The sequence below is a fragment of the Papaver somniferum genome, chromosome 4, assembly GCF_003573695.1.
Source record: "Papaver somniferum cultivar HN1 chromosome 4, ASM357369v1, whole genome shotgun sequence".
Taxonomy (NCBI): Eukaryota; Viridiplantae; Streptophyta; class Magnoliopsida; order Ranunculales; family Papaveraceae; genus Papaver; species Papaver somniferum.
Genome location: NC_039361.1, coordinates 56,966,803 through 56,984,369, shown reverse-complemented (window position 1 = coordinate 56,984,369; position 17,567 = coordinate 56,966,803). Strand labels below are relative to the sequence as shown.

Below are 17,567 nucleotides of genomic sequence, written 5' to 3'. Positions count from 1 at the left end.
GTAAGTTAACTATGCGCATACGAGGTCCCTATTTTGGACATGCCGTGATAGAATAGGAATATGTTGGTTAACGTGGATTGCATTTGTAGTTGACAAATAAAGACTAGCGGTCCAGCTAATAATAATGATACCGTTGGTGACGCGAGAGCCTTATTAATTCCTCTCATCCGCCCCTTATTCATTACAACCTCTTGCTGTTTCATCTACTCTTTAAAATCCTTCACCTTCTTCTCCTTCACCCACTTCTAAAAACACACACTCCTTTATTTCATCAAACCCCCACGTTCTCTAGATCTCTATTTCCATCTTCTTCTATCCATATATATCTCAAAATAGTTAAGAATTATCCATTATCATCTTCAAATATCTTGATCACATCTCCTTGATCACCATACCAAGAAGGAAAGAAAGAAGCTGCAAACATGCCACCAACATTACCACCAGATTACTCAAACTCAGTGAAGCTGAAATATGTGAAAAGAGGGTACCAATGTCTAGTAAACAATTTCTTAACATTTCTACTCATACCAGCCATGGCAGCAATCGTATTACAAGTAGTACAATTAGGTCCTGATGAATTATTAAGCCTATGGAACTCAGTAGAGCTAGATCTTGTTCAAGTTATATGTTCTTCATTTCTTATTATCATCATTTCCACTGTTTACTTCATGATGAAACCTAGAACCATTTACTTAGTCGAGTATGCTCTTTACAAACCACCAGTTACATGTAGAGTTCCTTTCTCTACTTTCATGGAACATTCAAGACTCAATAATATGAATGATCCTAAAAGTGTTGAGTTTCAAATGAGAATTCTTGAAAGATCGGGCTTAGGGGAAGAAACTTGTTTGCCACCAGCTAATCATTATATTCCTCCTGTACCAACAATGGAAGCTTCAAGAGCTGAAGCTGAATTAGTTATATTTTCTTCGGTTGATGCGCTTCTGAAAAAAACTGGGATTAAACCCAAAGATATTGATATATTGATTGTCAACTGTAGTATGTTCTCGCCAACACCATCCATGTCGGCAATGGTGGTGAACAAATACAAGATGAGAAGTAATATCAGAAGTTTTAATCTATCTGGTATGGGTTGCAGTGCTGGTTTAATATCGATCGATTTAGCTCGTGATCTTCTTCAAGTTCATCCCAATTCATATGCACTGGTTATAAGTACTGAGACCATAACTCCTAGCTATTACAGTGGGAAACAAAGGTCCATGCTTTTGCCAAATTGTTTATTTAGAATGGGTGGTGCAGCTATACTTTTATCCAACAGACGGAGAGACAGATACCGTGCAAAGTATAACTTAGTTCATGTGGTTCGAACTCATAAAGGAGCTGATGATAAAGCTTTTAAATGTGTTTACGAAGAAGAAGATCCAGAGGGAATAAGAGGTGTTTCGCTTTCTAAAGATTTGATGGCTATTGCTGGTGACGCTCTTAAATCGAATATTACAACGATTGGACCTCTTGTTCTCCCGGCATCAGAACAACTACTTTTTCTGTTTACTCTTATCGGCCGAAAAGTCTTTAATCCCAAGTGGAAACCATATATACCCGATTTTAAACAAGCGTTCGAGCATTTCTGTATACATGCAGGTGGACGGGCAGTTATCGATGAACTACAAAAGAATCTCCAGCTTTCAGCCGAACACGTTGAAGCATCAAGGATGACACTCCATCGTTTTGGCAACACATCATCTTCTTCTTTGTGGTATGAACTGAGTTATATTGAAGCTAAAGGAAGGATGAGAAAAGGTGACAGGGTGTGGCAAATTGCATTTGGTAGCGGATTTAAGTGTAACAGTGCAGTATGGAAGTGTAACAGGACAATCAAAACACCTGTTGAAGGTAGTCCATGGTTGGATTGTGTTCACAGGTATCCTGTTCATATCCCTGAAATTGTCAAGCTCTAGAATTTAATGGATCATTTACTGATCATCATCTCCCTGCACCTATACAATTATGGTTTGTGGATCAAATCCTATGCAATGTGTTACAGAAAAAGCTGTGTTGTGTTTTATTAATTAAAATTGCTTTAGCATTTATTGTTTGTCTCATCAATGAACCAATCCATATTTTACTTCTTTCTTCTTTTTTTTTTTTTTTTTTGAATTTCATAAATACCCACTACATGTATACAGGATTTATGTATGAAAATGTTATGATGTATAAAGGTGGTAAAAAAGAAAAGAGATCAAAGTTGAGCTACATATTTGTCATCTTGAAATTAAAATATATAAATTTTGATTGCGAGAGTTAGTAATGAAATTTATTGGTTAGTCGGAGTGTTATGGTGTCTTCACAGCTCAGAGCCATGTCACTAAAGGTGGGACTAGCTCTTACGAATTGGTTAGACCGAGTCTTACTGATATTGTCTATCCAACGCTACCAGTACCAATTTGTCAATTCTAAGTGGTTGAATTGAAGGGAAGCAATTGGATAAGTAGTTGTATTGAAGGGCAGCAATTCATATTTGAAAAATCCATTTTGTACTCGCTCCGTTCATTTTTAATAGGGGAATTTTGTTTTTAGCGAAATTTAAGGAAATTAAGTGAACAAATCATTGAAAATGGTCCTCATGACACTTGTCAATAAAAGAAATGAAGTGAAATGGTCCCCATACACTTGTTAGCAAAAAAAAAATAAAGTGAAGTGGTCCACATGACACTTGTCATCAAAAGAAATTAAATAAAAGTGGTCCCAAAAAATTAAAATAACATTTAACTTTTCTAATTAGAATACTGGTCTATTTTTTTTTAAACTTTTATTTATAGAAACTGACCTATTAAAAAAAAAACGGAGGGAATACATGATTATGAATTCAAAATTTTGGATACAATCTAAATTTTGAGTAATTTGAGCTGCTGTTTAATACAAGTTTCGCAAGATATTCAAGTCTACTAGTACTAACTACTAACCAATCCAATTCATTATATATACTCTAAAGAAAGTTGTCATTTTGAATACTGCTCTATCTTCTTTATTGGTAAACACCCCCTGCCACTTGCCACGGTTATTACAATTGATTGAGTTTGGCTGCGAAAAAAATGATATTGTGTTGCTAAATTACATAATTTCCTCAAAAATCCAGCAACGAGTCTGTGGTTTTGTTTCATCATTTAAAGTCTTTATTTAGTTGTATCCATGCATATCTGTCTCTTAAAAGTTTTGGACAAGGATATGAGTAATTATAAGTTGGAACCACTTCTCTTTTTGCCGGTGAGCGCAATGAATGTACACTTGGAGAGTAATTCGTTCATCCGACGTTAATAGAGCCACACCTCCTCCGTTTTCCAGAAGGTGTACGTTAGTGCCGGTGTTAGTGACCCAAGTAGGGTTCGGCAAAAGATCGTTTTTCATATACGTAACCATGCACAGATGAACGGTTCTCGGCGGCTAAGCACCAAACGCCGTTTCATTATCATAGGACAACAATTTTTGGGGGCCAACTTAACCCCACAATTGGAGTTGTCTCTCTGGACTGGCCTCTAAAATTTGGCGTGGTATTTTTTTTTTTACTCCAAAAGGGCAAAATATATTAAAAAGCATGAATACCACAAGAAGTGGCTGTCAAGAAAAAAAAGAGTTACAGAGTTGTTGTAAATAACAAAGAAACCCAAATCTGAAAAAAGAAAAGAAGAAAAGCGAACTCAATATTTGATTGCCCACAGGTTACTGCAATCCTATCACCCCTTTCCAATTGAACAACAAACTATTTAGAGAGATGTTATCAAAGATCTTTGTACCTATGGACCAGTTAAAAAACAAACATTTATCTTCACACAAGAGTTGGTTAAAATTCTTATACTTTCCTTGAAAAAGTCTCAAATTCCTTTCATTCCAGACAACCCACCAAATTGCAAATGGGATCATGCTCCACGGTTTATTCTTCATGGAATTGTCTTTCTTCTTGTTCTACTCCCACATACTTTTACATTCTCTCTGAAAACCCAAACTAACTTAAAACTGTTGAAGAAAAAGTTCCATAGTTTCCTTGTCTCTTCATAATGTAAAAATAAGTGTGAATTGGACTCAGCAACCTTTTTGCACATAATGCGGCCATTTATAACAATAGAGTTATGTAAAGTATCTAATGTTGGGGCAGCATTATAACATAAGTTTCAAGTAAAAAAGATTACTTTTTGGGGAACTCTAGGATTCCATAAATTTTTGTGTGGAAATCTGATAAAACCTGCAAACTCAATAGCATCATAACAAGATTTTACTGAGAAATTGTTACCAGAACTCCAAGCCAGGAAATCATCTCTAGAATCAACTACAGTTGGAGTATTAAGTTGGCCCAATAAATCTGCAACCATTCCCACTTCATCTTCCTTGAGATTTCGGCAGAAGTTGAAATCTCATGCAGTGATATTGTCAGAAAACTTTATCATGTCTCTTATGACAACAGATTTATTTCTTGAGATTCTGTAAAGTGGGGGATATAAGATAGCAAGTGAACGCTCCCCTATCCACACATCATTGGAACCATAATGTTTGATCCATGGTGTATTGGTGGTAACTGGAATGCTATTTTGTGTCAAGCTGATAGAAATATAGCTGGTGGTACCAAAAGAAACGGAAAAAAATTCAGGCATTTCTTAAATTCTCAAAATTTGCTGGATATTCCAATGGCAGGAGGAAGATTTACTTGGACAAACTCTCAATCTTCTCCACTTCTCCTAAGACTGGATAGATTTGTCATGCCAATGGAATGGGAGGATAGATGTCCAGGCCTTGTCCAAACTAGACTCAAGAGGCCAATTTCAGATCATGCTCCCATCCTTTTAAGTTGCTATGGAGGTACTTCTTTCAAATCTCCCTTTAGATTTGAGAACTATTTCTTATCTCATCCGGATTTTTTAAATAGTTTGAGGATTTGGTGGAACAATTTAACTTTTAGTGGCAAGCCAAGTTTTGTTTTGGAAAAAAAACTACAAGGCTTAAAAAATTTCATCAAAAAGTGGGGTAGAGAAAATTTTGGCTCATTACAGACTGAGCAGGATAGATTGGAAAACCTTATTGATGTAATGGACAGTTTAGAAGAAATTAATGGGTTACCACAAGAAGAATTTGCTGAAAGAGAGAATTTCAGGTTACAACATAAAATTGCTTCTCTAAATCTTGCTAGGAAATGACATGCAAGATGAAAGGACCAATGGTTCATGGATGGCGAAAGGAATTCTAAATTTATCCACAAAAATGCTTCTTGTAGGTATAGAGCACATGGCATTACTTCTTTGGTCATAAATGATACTATGGGTCATGATAAGGATACTATTAATGCTGAGGCAAAGAGATTTTACAGTGATTTATTCACATAACAGTATCCTCTAAGACTAAATTTTGAAGACTTAGTTCTTCCTTCTTTAAGTGTGCAGAATAGCATCATGCTGGAGAGACCTTTTACTGAAGATGAAGTTCGTAATGTGGTTAAGTGTTTTGGTTTAAAAAAGTCACCAGGTCATGATGGGTACACTATGGAATTTTTTAAGGCTACTTGGGATATCATTAAACCTGAGCTAATGAATATCTTTAATGAATTTCACTGTACTGGTAGGTTATACTGGAGGTTACACTGTACAAATATTATTCTTCTGCCAAAGTGTGAAGGTGTTGTCTCAATGCATAATTACAGACCCATTAGTCTTATAGGTGGCATCTACAAAATCATTTCTAAGTGTCTAGCTGATAGAATGAAAATTGTAATGCCAATTATAATTTCTAAGTACCAAGGTGCTTTTATTGATGAAAGACAGATTACAGATGGAAACTTAATTACCTCTGAATTGATAGATGCAAGAGAAAAATCTTATACTCCTGGTTTAGTGGTCAAAGTGGATTTTCAAAAAGCTTTTGACAATATAAATTGGAATTGCTTAAATTACACAATGTCAAGGTTTGGCTTTGGGAATTTTTGGAGGAAATGGATTCATTGGTGTATTGCAAATATCAGACTATCTATTTATTTGAATGGTTCATGTTGTGAGTTGTTTAGAAACATTAAAGGGGTAAGACAAGGTGACCCATTTTCAACTTTCTTATTTATTTTGGTGGTTGAAGTTCTCTCCTTGATGATACAAAGAGATGCAAATTTGAATCTCATTCAAGGATTCAAACCTTCTGCAAATGGAGACACTATACATCATTTACAGTATTCTGATGATCTAATTATGTTTCTAGATAACAGTGAGGAGCATATTACAAACCTCAAAAACCTTTTAATTGATTTTGAAATAATCTCTGGATTGAAAGTAAACTACTAGAAGAGTGCATTGGTGGCTGTTGGAAATGCACAATTTGTCGATTCATGTGCTTTGAGTTTTGGATGTTAAAAAGTGCAATTTCCTCTAAACTACTTGGGAATTCCTTTACGCAGTAAATCAAAATAAGTGATTGTATGGGAGGTGATTATTCAGAAATTTCAGCAAAGATTGAGCAACTGGCAGAGAAGATATCTCTCAAAGGGTGGTAGACTGATGCTTATAAAGCATGTGCTCTGCAATTTACCAATTTACTATATGTCTCTCTTTCAAATTCCTTCTTCCGTGGAAAAACAATTAGACAATATTATGAGATGCTTTCTTTGGGGTGCTGACAAGAAAATGGGTTGGGTGGGTTGGAACAAGGTAAATCTATCTAAACAAAGAGGTGGAGTTGGAGTAAAAAGGCTGAGACTCATAGATAGGGATTTACATGCTAAGTGGATTTGGAGGTATAATACAGAGAGGAAGGCCTTCCGAAGATCTATTATAAACCAAAAATTTGGTGGCTCTAAAGATGCTCTTTTACCAAATGATTCTAAAACTTCTGTGGAAACTTCTGTGGGTAAGAGTTTTTGGCATGGTATCTCATCATCGCACATTTAAGAATACACCCACAAAATACGGGGAAATTATAGATAAAAAAGAATAGATAGTGAGTTAAATAGAAACCGGTGGACTTTGTCATGTAATTGAAACAATCGTATCATCAATGAAAAGTGTCACATAAACACATGCTACTTACGGGTCAGATAAGGTTAGTTTCGAAACCGAAGTCATTTTGATTCCAAAACCTAAGAGCATCTCTAATAAGTAATAACCGGTGTCAAAAACCCTAAGTGAAAATTTTATTAAGACCCTTATTTAGGAGGATTTGTACATATCGCCCCATATTTCCAATAATATAGAGGTTTGACCCTTAGAGCAACCACAGTCATGACCAAATTTGGGGACTATACCTAAATTTGGTCTCCAAATCATCCGTAATGGAACGGACTAAAGTCATATTTAGTCCAGATAATTAGGGTTTGGGACCAAATGTGGTCGCCGACCCAGACTAAAATCGGTTATAGTGGGACGGGGTTATTGTGAGCGTATGAATACAGACGCAAGTATAATGGGCGCTTCACATCGGGCGTATGTATAAAGAACGTATGATATTGGGGCGGATGTATAAAGAGCGTATGAATGAGGCGTATTTATAAACACCGCCAGACCAGACGGAGATTAAACATACGTCCCATAGCAGGCGTAATTAGAATGTACGTCCCAATGGGGCGCAGTTATTAAAAACGCCAGGTCTGGGCACATGTATTACGTGCGTCTGTGTGACGCGCATGTATTATGACCGTCTGTGTGAGACGTAATTATCCCATCTTTTTTTACTGATACATAGCCTTTGCAATCGTAATGGAGGGGACAAAATACCAAACACTAAATCAAAACTGAGGATGGTGGTGTGCATTGTATCATTTTTATGATCTTGGGTTTGATGCCAAACACTAAATCTTTTTATTGATACATGCCAAACACTAAATCTTTTTACTGATACATATGATACATGCCAAACACTAAATCTTTTTACTGATACATATGATACATACCAAACACTAAATGCATACCAAACATAAGAGCAAACGCCCTTAATATCTCCGCCTCATTTTAGACGTTAGTTATACTAACGTCCCAACCATACGCTATTTAAGAATCCGTCCCATTACAGACGTTAATTATATCAACGCCCAACCATACGCTACTTATATGTCCGCTCCATTATGGAGCGTGCTTTGTATCTCCGTCCCTTTCCAGACGGACATATTACTAGAGCCTCAATCGAGCGTTCATATTAACTGCGCTCACACCCAGACGCTCGTATAAAATGCGTCTCACTTCAAACGTTAATATTAACTGCGCCCAAATTCAAACGCATGTAATACTTGCGCCGGACTATATTTTAGTCGGTCACGACTGTGGTTGCTCTCTCTCAAAGCTAAATTAATTTAGCTTTTGGTATGGGATTTGGTATTTAGTCCCCTCCATGATTGTGGTTGCTCTAAAGAAGACCTTATGTGACGAAATCTTACCCGTTTAATTATATTTTTAATTAATTTAAAAAATAAATAAATATGATACAGAGGTCATTCCAAAAATCTAGATAAGACTTTCGCTAAAACTTTCGAAATTAATATTTTATCCCTCTTATTTTGTAGGATCTATTATTGGAGATGAATTTATTTTAAATTGATATCTAAAATCCTACATGTCCTGGAAAAATAAATTTTCCAGTTTCTATTGGAGATGCTCTAAGGAGTTCGAACCTGATTCAGGGTCAAATTTGTAAATCTCCTAAATATAATTGCTGGAAGAGTATAATTCTTACACTTCTCTTGCACGATACCTATGTTTACTGGGTTTCGGCCACCAAATCACGTAGCAAGCCTAATCCTCCTAGGCCGTTGATTTAATGATCAATTAGGTTCTAACAATTGTTGTAGATTTAACTATTTTCACCTAGACTGTGTTTGGTAATATCTAATTCAACGGAATCGGCCACCTTTCCACGGAAGTATGATTCCATGGAACTGTCATCCCAATTACGAAAAAGCGAGATCTAAAGTTTGTTTCTAACTTAACCTCTCATGGGACCTCTTTCTTTGCTTTCCTCTCGAAACTGTTTCCACGGAACACACTTTTTTTGGAATTGTTTTCTTTCCCTTGTATCAAACACTACCTAGTTCGCCCGACCTGGTCCCCTGGCCAAGTTCAACATCGAGATTTCTAGTCATGTTGCCATCCATGCCATCATCCAGTCAATAATTTAGTCTTCCAGCCATGTTTTCATCCAATCAATAATTCAGTCTGCCAGCAAGGCCTTCCGGTCACAACTCGACATTCGCAGTCAACATCCAGCCAACATCAAAAAGTCAACCAGTCGGTTAAAGTCATGGTCCACCAGCTGGTCCATGTCATTTTGGACCGCTTCCGTCGATTCAGTGCCAGAATACTTCATGAAGGTTTTACAAGTTTCTGGAATGTTTTTGACCAAGTCGATGCGGAGAAAGTTCTGGATCACTCTATATATCTTGTTTCCCAAGTTTCTTGCACATGAAGATTATATCAGCATTAGAGTATACGTAAACTATATAAATACATGTATCATAAACGCTAAAAAGATATGAAATTTTAGGTTACATTATCGGGAGAAAACTATTGTACCATACAATCAATAAAATATCTTCCCGTTTTTTCGTGGATATAGGCACAACTCCCTGAACCACCTAAACTTTTTGTCTCATCTCTTTACGTTTCTTCAATTCATTTCCTAATCCTAATTTTGCATCATCATCACCAACCAATCATGTTTTATGTCCAAAAGTAATTTTTGGTACAAACAACACCTTTTGTCACATATGCTTGACAATTTTAAAGACATGACATACTAATGTCTATACACGTTAACTGAGCAAAGCTTTAATAGATTATGATAGAGATGAGAATATCAAGGTGTTCCGTAAGAAAAATAAAGAAAGGTCATTACGCGAGTTTCCATGAAGTTTGCTAAATGGTACGTATGACTTGTCAGTCTTGCATTTTGATTTTACCACCTTTGTAGTAACTAAATTACATCCAAGCACACACATAAACCACAACCTAGACTGCTGTACTTGGCTATATAATTGATTCAATGTTAAAAACTTCCCAAATAATCACAATCCTCACTAACCGGAAGTCTAGGAAATAGTGTTATGGGGCATTAGGAAAACGAAAATGATTTACACACCGAAAAAAAGAGAACCGTGATTGCACCGTGTGAGGGGTGGGTGGGGTCCACTCATGCCCTTTCCATCCCAATACACAGAACGCTCTCCTGTTTCCGTTCGATCTCTCTCGGTATAAATCACAGTTTTTTTTTCGGCGAGTCTAGCAAAATTGTTAGGAAAAGAATATGTGAAAAGGTATTTCAAAGAAGAAGAAAAAAATCAATGTTGACTGAACAAACGATATGACAGTGGAATTGTGATGGAAACTATATGGTCTAAGAATTTTACTAAGATCAATAACTTTATAATAGAAATCAATATTGTTATAGCCTTATATAGTTGTACTCACTATGCAGCTGTAGTTCTAATAACTTTTGATGGTGCAGGTACATGGCTCGGAAAAATGTCCTTGAATATTGTAGCTATTAGTGAAGAAAGGATCGAGAACCGGGTAGCTTCAAGCGCAATTCAACGGTTAATTCAATAAAATCATTCAAAGATTTTAATCGAGCAAGACACTCGGAAAGTGTTGGAAGCAATCTCTCTCGTCATCACAAAGTGTAAACAAGATAAGATCATGTTGCATCCTGATAAACATGAGCATAGAGGATGACAACAACTGTGTATGAGATAAACTCTTTCTGTGTATTACTAGATGGGCAAAAGCACCCTACTTATAAAAGAGTACAGCAAATAAAGGAAGAAGGAAAATATACAAAGATATATGACCATAACTGATCGTACAACACCTAGATAACAAGAATATATACTCTATAACTGCATATACACACACACCAAAGCTGTCTAGATATTCTAATATCTTAACACCCCTCCTCAGATTCAAGGTGGTGTAGATCACATCTTGAGTCTGGAAACCAAGAATTGTAGACGAGAAGCGGGATAAGACTTAGTGAAAAGATCAGCAATTTGAAAATCATACTTCACATGAGGAAGAGTAATTATGACATGCTTGAAATGATGCCTTGTGAAGTGACACCCAATCTCTATATTCTTAGTTCTTTCGTGAAAAACATCATTGTGAGTGATATGTATAGCATCCTTGTTATCACAAAACAGAGGTGTATATTTATGAAGATGAATTCCCATGTCACTAAGAAGCCACCATAACCAAATTATTTCAGAAGTGGTATGAGCAAGATCCCGATATTCCGCTTCAGCACTAGAACGAGAAACGATAGTTTGTTTCATACTTCTCCAAGATATAAGAGAATCTCCCCAAAACACACAATATCCTGTAATTGATCGTCTATTAGTGACATATCCTACCCAGTCAGAATCTGAATAAGCTCTTAGGGTGAGATCAGACTTAGATGAAATCTGAAGACCTTGATATAAAGTCCGTTTTTAATAACGTAGAATTCGTAGAACAGAATCAAAATGAGTAGAGCGAGGAGCAGACATAAATTGGCTTAGTATATGTACTGCATGACTAATGTCAGGCCTAGTAATAGTCAAGTAGTTGAGACATCCTACCAGTTACTGATACACTGTGGGATTGGATAATAGGGTTCCGTCTGTCGGACAATGTCTCACATTGACTTCAAGAGGAATATCCACAATCTTAGTGTCAGTGATGCTGGCACGTCGAATAATCTCAGATGCATACTTAACGTGAGATACAAAGTATCCATTATTGTATTTGACTACTTCAACGCCCAGAAAGTAACTTAAGAAATCAAGGTCTTTCATCTGAAAACAAGAACTGAGATATGTTTTGAAATTATCAATTCCTTAAAGATCACTGCCAGTAATAACCATGTCATCTACATACAGGAGAAGAATTACTATCCTTTTGGCTGATGAACGAGTAAACATTGCAGAGTCGTAAAAACTTTGTGTAAAACCATACTGAAGAATTGCACTGCTAAACTTCTCAAACCAGGCACGAGGTGCTTGTTTAAGTCTATAAAGAGCTTTACGAAGTTTACACACCTGAGTTGGATCATGAGGTAAACCAGAAGGAGGTTGCATATATACCTCTTCTTATAATTCTCCATGAAGAAAAGCATTTTTGACGTCCATCAGATAAAGGTTCCATTGTCTAACAACAACAACAACAATAAGCGTACGAACAATGACCATGCGAGCAACAAGAGCAAATGTCTCCTTATAGTCAATCCCATATTCCTGAGTACAACCTTGAGCAACTACACGAGACTTATATCTGTCTATATCGTCATCTGATTTGGTTTTAACTTTGAAAACCCATCTACTACCTACAATTGATTTTTCAGGTGGGAGATCTACCATGTCCCATGTGCCAGCGTCTCTGTGTGATGCCAATTCCTCTTTCATTGAATCTTGCCATTCAGGGATAGCTGCAACTTCTTTGTAAGTTCTTGGTTCATAAAATGACAAGGAACAATGATAATCTGAGTACTTAGCTGGTGGTCTTCGATTTCTAGGTGGCAAAACATTACCCTCAGGATCTCTTGCTAGGTCTGCACTGTTGGGCTGAGTCATAGAGTGGTCTTGATCATCAGTATTTGGTGGATCAGAAACTAGAGGATATGGGCTTTCAGGAGTAGATATAGAGGAAGTGCTAGGATTGGTTTCACTAGGAAATGGATCAGAGTAAGCGAAAGAATCAAAAGATGATGATTTGCTGCTTGGAAGTGGCCAGAATGAAACTTTCTTCCAGAATGTGACATGACGAGAGACACTAAGCTTTCTATTAACTGGATCATAACAATGATACCCTTTTTGTTCAATTCCATAGACAATAAATACACACAAGACATTATTTTGACCAAGTTTATGACGTTCACGTTCTGGAAGGAGCACAAAACAAGTTGAGCCAAAGACTCGAAGCTCAGAATAGTTTAGTTTCCTACCATAGAGGCGCTCATAAGGTGATATTCCTCTTATGACAGTTGTTGGGACTCTATTGATAATGTAGACTGCGGTAAGAAATGATTCTCCCCAAAAATTGGAAGGACTGAACCAGAAATTAATTTGGTTCTAACTGTCTCTATAATATGACGGTGTTTACGTTCTATAACTCTATTTTATTCTGGAGTTTCAGTGCAAGACAGTTGGAGAATGGTTCCTTGGTTTTTAAGAAATTCTTTGAATGGATTGGAAATATATTCCCCACCCTGATCACCACGAAAGACATTGATCACTTTTCCAAACTGAGTTTTTATCATGGTTTAGAAATCAACATATAACTTAAGAAAATATTCTCTAGAGCTGAATAGATATACCCATGTATAACGCGCATAATCATCGATAAACCTGACATAATACAAAGCTCCTCCCTTTGATATAATTGGAGATTTACCCCAGACATCAGAATGTATAAGAGCAATTGGTTCAGTTGAGATAGAAGTACTAATATTAAAAGAAATAGATGGTTGTTTTGCCAGTTTACAAGAGATGCAATTTAGTTCTTTATCTAACTGAGTATCTCCTAGTAAACCCTTATTGATCATATATGAAAGATGATTGATGATTGCTAAAAAGTGCATATTTCTATATATTTTTCTTGGCATTTAACTCATCTTTTGTGCATTAATTCTACATTTTATCCCATATTTTGTATTTTCTTTGTTTTCAAGAATAAATATTTTTATTAATTAATTTTGCATTTTTAGGTACTAAATAAAGTTTGGATGGAATTACGGAGCGAAAAAAGCAGAAAAGTGGTGGAAGCCGAGAAGAATTACGCAAGGAAGCTGTGAAGAATGTTGTGCGCAAGACCAAAAGGCTAGAAATGGGCTCAACAAGGAGGAAATCGATCTTAAAGAATAAATGGGCTCGGAATTACCCCAAGCCCAACTTATCTCCCACACCAAAACCCAAATTCACAACCCACTTCTCATGTAGCCGTCAGATTGGATCCTCATCTGAATCCAACGGTCGCTTCATCGCCAGTACATCAAATTTTCTACAACTGCTTCACACCACAGCACCTTACTCGATCTTGAGCCGTCAGTTTCGTTGTATTTTTGCATCCAACGGTCGCTCATGATCTGTCTCCATCTCGCCGTTAGATCCGTTCCAGAAGATGTTACCCACGGCTCAGCTTTGCAAGACATCAAATCTTGATGTTCCCGATACACACCCTAGAACCCTAACATATTTTCCCAAAACAAACAACACCTAATTCATTCTATCGGGTTTTCTTCATCTCCTCCTTCTTCTTCTTCACAGCGCCTCCACCAACTCCACTGCACTGTCGCCATCACTACCACTTGCTCCGCCACCAACTCCACCTCAATCACCACCATACCCACCACGTATAACAACCAAACCCATCACTCTACCTACCTATTACATCAACCTCTCGATCTTTCTTTCTCTCTGAAACCCTAGTTTTAGGGGTTGATGATATAGGTTAGTTAGAGAAGAAATCAAAGGTATGGGAAGATAGAGAAGAAGATATGGAAGCATGGGTCGACGAAATAGAAGAAGAAATCAGAGAGTTAGGTGAGTGAATTTCGTATTTGGTGAAACCCTAGTTTCACTGATTTGGGGGTTTTTGATTTTTTTGAGCTTGCATGTATAAATTGAATGCTTGGGTGACGAATTGACGCATACCTGGACTAGCCAGTGTGTCATTAGGTTTAGGTTTAGTCTTTCTTTGTTTTCCAATTTCAATTTTTGCTTCACTGTTTAGTTCTTAGGTTTTGTTTAAATTTTAATATCTTTAATTCAATATCAGTTCATGTGAATGTATTTTTCAAATTCTGTCAATGTTAATCACCATGTTTGTTATGTTCTAATCCATGTTATGTTTGTGTTAAGCTCTATGTATGTAATGTTTCTTCACATGATCATGTAATTTCCCTGTTTAAACCTTAGAGAAGACCATTGAACCATGATGGTTAGCCATTAGGATAGTTTTTGTTGAACTCAAAATAGCTTAGGCTAGTTAGATTCCTAAAAGCCCAACTGACTTGTGATTAGTGGTGCTGTAAGAAGACCACTAATGCTAGGGGTCAGTGGTGGCTCTAAGGGGTTAATCAGCTACATTAGTTAGTAATCCACTGCCTAGTTGACCTGTGATTGCCTGTGCCTTAAACAGACAGCCAATACTAGGGGTTAGCTAAGGCTGTAAGGTTAGTTAACTAGCCATATGACAAAAACCTGACCTAGGAAAACTAGCTAGGTGAAAGAGAATTCTCATCCATCTCCATACACTTCATTCCCATCCACAATTTCTCTCCCATGTTCTGTTTTGGTTAAGTTTTTCTTATTCATTGCCACTGATTTTTCTTTGTTCCTTTGCCACTGTCACTCACTGCTTCTTTGGCTCATTGCCACTGTCACTAGCTCAGAATTAGCTAGGAAACTTCAACTCACACACACCTTGTCTCTGTGGATCGACCCGTACTTGCACATTTGCCACTTTCGACACCGTGCACTTGCGGTTATAATTTGTAGGACCTTTTAGAAGCCTACCAAGTTTTTGGCGCCGCTGCCGGGGACTTGGTGTCGTGTAGTTGGAGTTTTTGCATTTAGTGTAATCATCTTAGTGTAAGCATTTTGCATTTAGTGTATTCCTTTCATCTTACTCTTTTTTTTTTGTTGTTGTTGTTCAGTGCTCCCAGCTTGGGTTGTGCTTATCTTTTTTTTCTTTGCTTTTCTTCCTTGTTGTCTGCTGCTGCTGCTGCTGCCAAGGCAAGTGCTGGTGAAGCTGCTGCTGTGCCTGAGAGCCTCTTGCTGCTGAGGCTGCCCCTGAGTTGCTGCTGAACTGCCCCTCCAGAGACCTGCTAGCCTGAACTGCTGCTGTGGAGCTGGTGCTGCACTATTGTTGCTAGAACTTGTGCTCCTGCTGGTGCTCCTGCTGGTGCCAGGCCAAGTCTGCTGCAACCCCTGCTGCCTGGTGCTAAATTGAGCCATCAAAGCCCAACTGGGCTGATTCCAAGCAGCTGAAAAAGAACAAAGCCCAACTGGGCTTTGCAACTGAAATATCCAACTGGGCTTCAACAAAATCTTAGGATGATCCAAAGCCCAACTGGGCTTTTGCAACCTAACTGAGCAGCTGGGCTGTGCTTAAGCAAGTAAGCCTAAACCCATTAAGAGAACCCAACCTGTGGGCTTCCATTTTTAATTTGTGGGCTTGTAATAATTTTTTCCATTTTTCTGTTGGGTTTGTAATTAAATTTCTTGTGGGCTTGTTTGTTTAATTGCTTGTGGGCTTGTGGTGTTAGACTGATTTGGGCCTGTAGTTTTAAATTAGAAAAACTGAACTTTTGAAAGCCCAACTGGGCCTCAGACCAAACAAGCAACAGTTAGGTTATTTCAAAAGCTACATTGGGCTTCAGTTTGCATACACATTGTAGGCTTAGTTCACCTTCCCTTGACAAAGAAATTTCTCCCACCAATGTGGGCTTGCTCCTAATTTCAAAAACCAAAATTGCTCCCAAATTAAACCAAATTTTTATCATCTCCCTTGTGCCTTACTTTTTTGTGATTTGTGTGATTATTTCATAAAACAAAGACATGTCTGGATTTTGGTCTGCCTCTGGGAATAAATCTATTAGAGATGCTTACGGGCAAGATTCACCTTATGAGCCTCCCACAGACCATGATGTCAGTAGTTATAGGGATTATAATTATGGACCTTTTCAAGGTCATGAGCCTCAATATGCAAACCCGTATAACTATTCACCCATGTATCAACCTAGCCAACCTAATATGCATCTTTGTACCTTTTGTGGTGGTTTAGACCACCCTGATGAATATTGCTATGTTTTGCATGAATTTAGGAAATCTAGGGGATACCATGAAAATCCAAATTATGAAATGCCCACAAATTGTGAGGCTGGTAGTCATTGGGACCATAATCAACCTTTCGAAGGTTGTGATCAATATTTTGTAAACCCTAATGACCATGCACACATGTACCATTCACCACAATTTGAACATGAAGAATTTTGTACTCCCATGAATTTAGACTCCATCGTAGAAGCTCTCAGACTCGGTGAGCAAAATTCTGATAGAACTATGTCACGCATTCAGGCGAAGTTAGATCAGATTTTGCTTCAACTACAAAAGGAGGAAATTCATGAGGAAATGCATGTTGTCCCTAATGAAGTGTCCAGTCCCATTCATCTAAATGATATTGAATATGAACCTGATTTAGAGGAACATGAATCGACTAAGGACACCACCACTTTTAATGAGGATCAATATGCATGTTACCATGATGATGATTATGATGATAATGATATGTTAGAAGAACATGTTTTTGCTGAAAATATTGTGGAACCTTTTGGTTCAATAACATATGGCTTCTCAGCCTCAACCTTCATGAATGTTGTTTCTTCTGATACTCATTGTAATTCATATGATTTTGATTCTAATATGGGGCTTGTACAATTCTTTTGTGAAGATGAACATGACATAGGAATAGTTGAATCTTCTGTAGACACTAATTTTATTATGCATAAGGACGAATTTGATGTGTCTGATTCCTTGCCTAAGTCACAAAATGTTATTTCTTCCGGTGATGATTTGAGTACTTCGAACAATCATGATACTGATTTAGGTCTTGATGTTTTGTTCG

General features: G+C 37.3%; 2 protein-coding genes across 2 annotated transcripts; both read left to right on the top strand.

Annotated features, from left to right (window-relative positions):
* The first annotated feature begins 206 nt into the window (after window positions 1–206).
* On the top strand, window positions 207–2,214 carry LOC113275597 (3-ketoacyl-CoA synthase 6-like). The gene has a single exon (XM_026525135.1). The coding sequence runs from the start codon at window positions 423–425 to the stop codon at window positions 1,917–1,919; it is 1,497 nt and encodes a 498-aa protein (XP_026380920.1). The 5' UTR covers window positions 207–422; the 3' UTR covers window positions 1,920–2,214.
* A 2,285-nt stretch (window positions 2,215–4,499) lies between these two features.
* LOC113272563 lies at window positions 4,500–6,875 on the top strand. Its single transcript, XM_026522380.1, has 5 exons — window positions 4,500–5,101; window positions 5,222–5,297; window positions 5,388–5,905; window positions 6,005–6,260; window positions 6,426–6,875. The coding sequence occupies exons 1-5, from the start codon at window positions 4,500–4,502 to the stop codon at window positions 6,873–6,875; spliced, it is 1,902 nt and encodes a 633-aa protein (XP_026378165.1).
* Window positions 6,876–17,567: the final 10,692 nt, after the last annotated feature.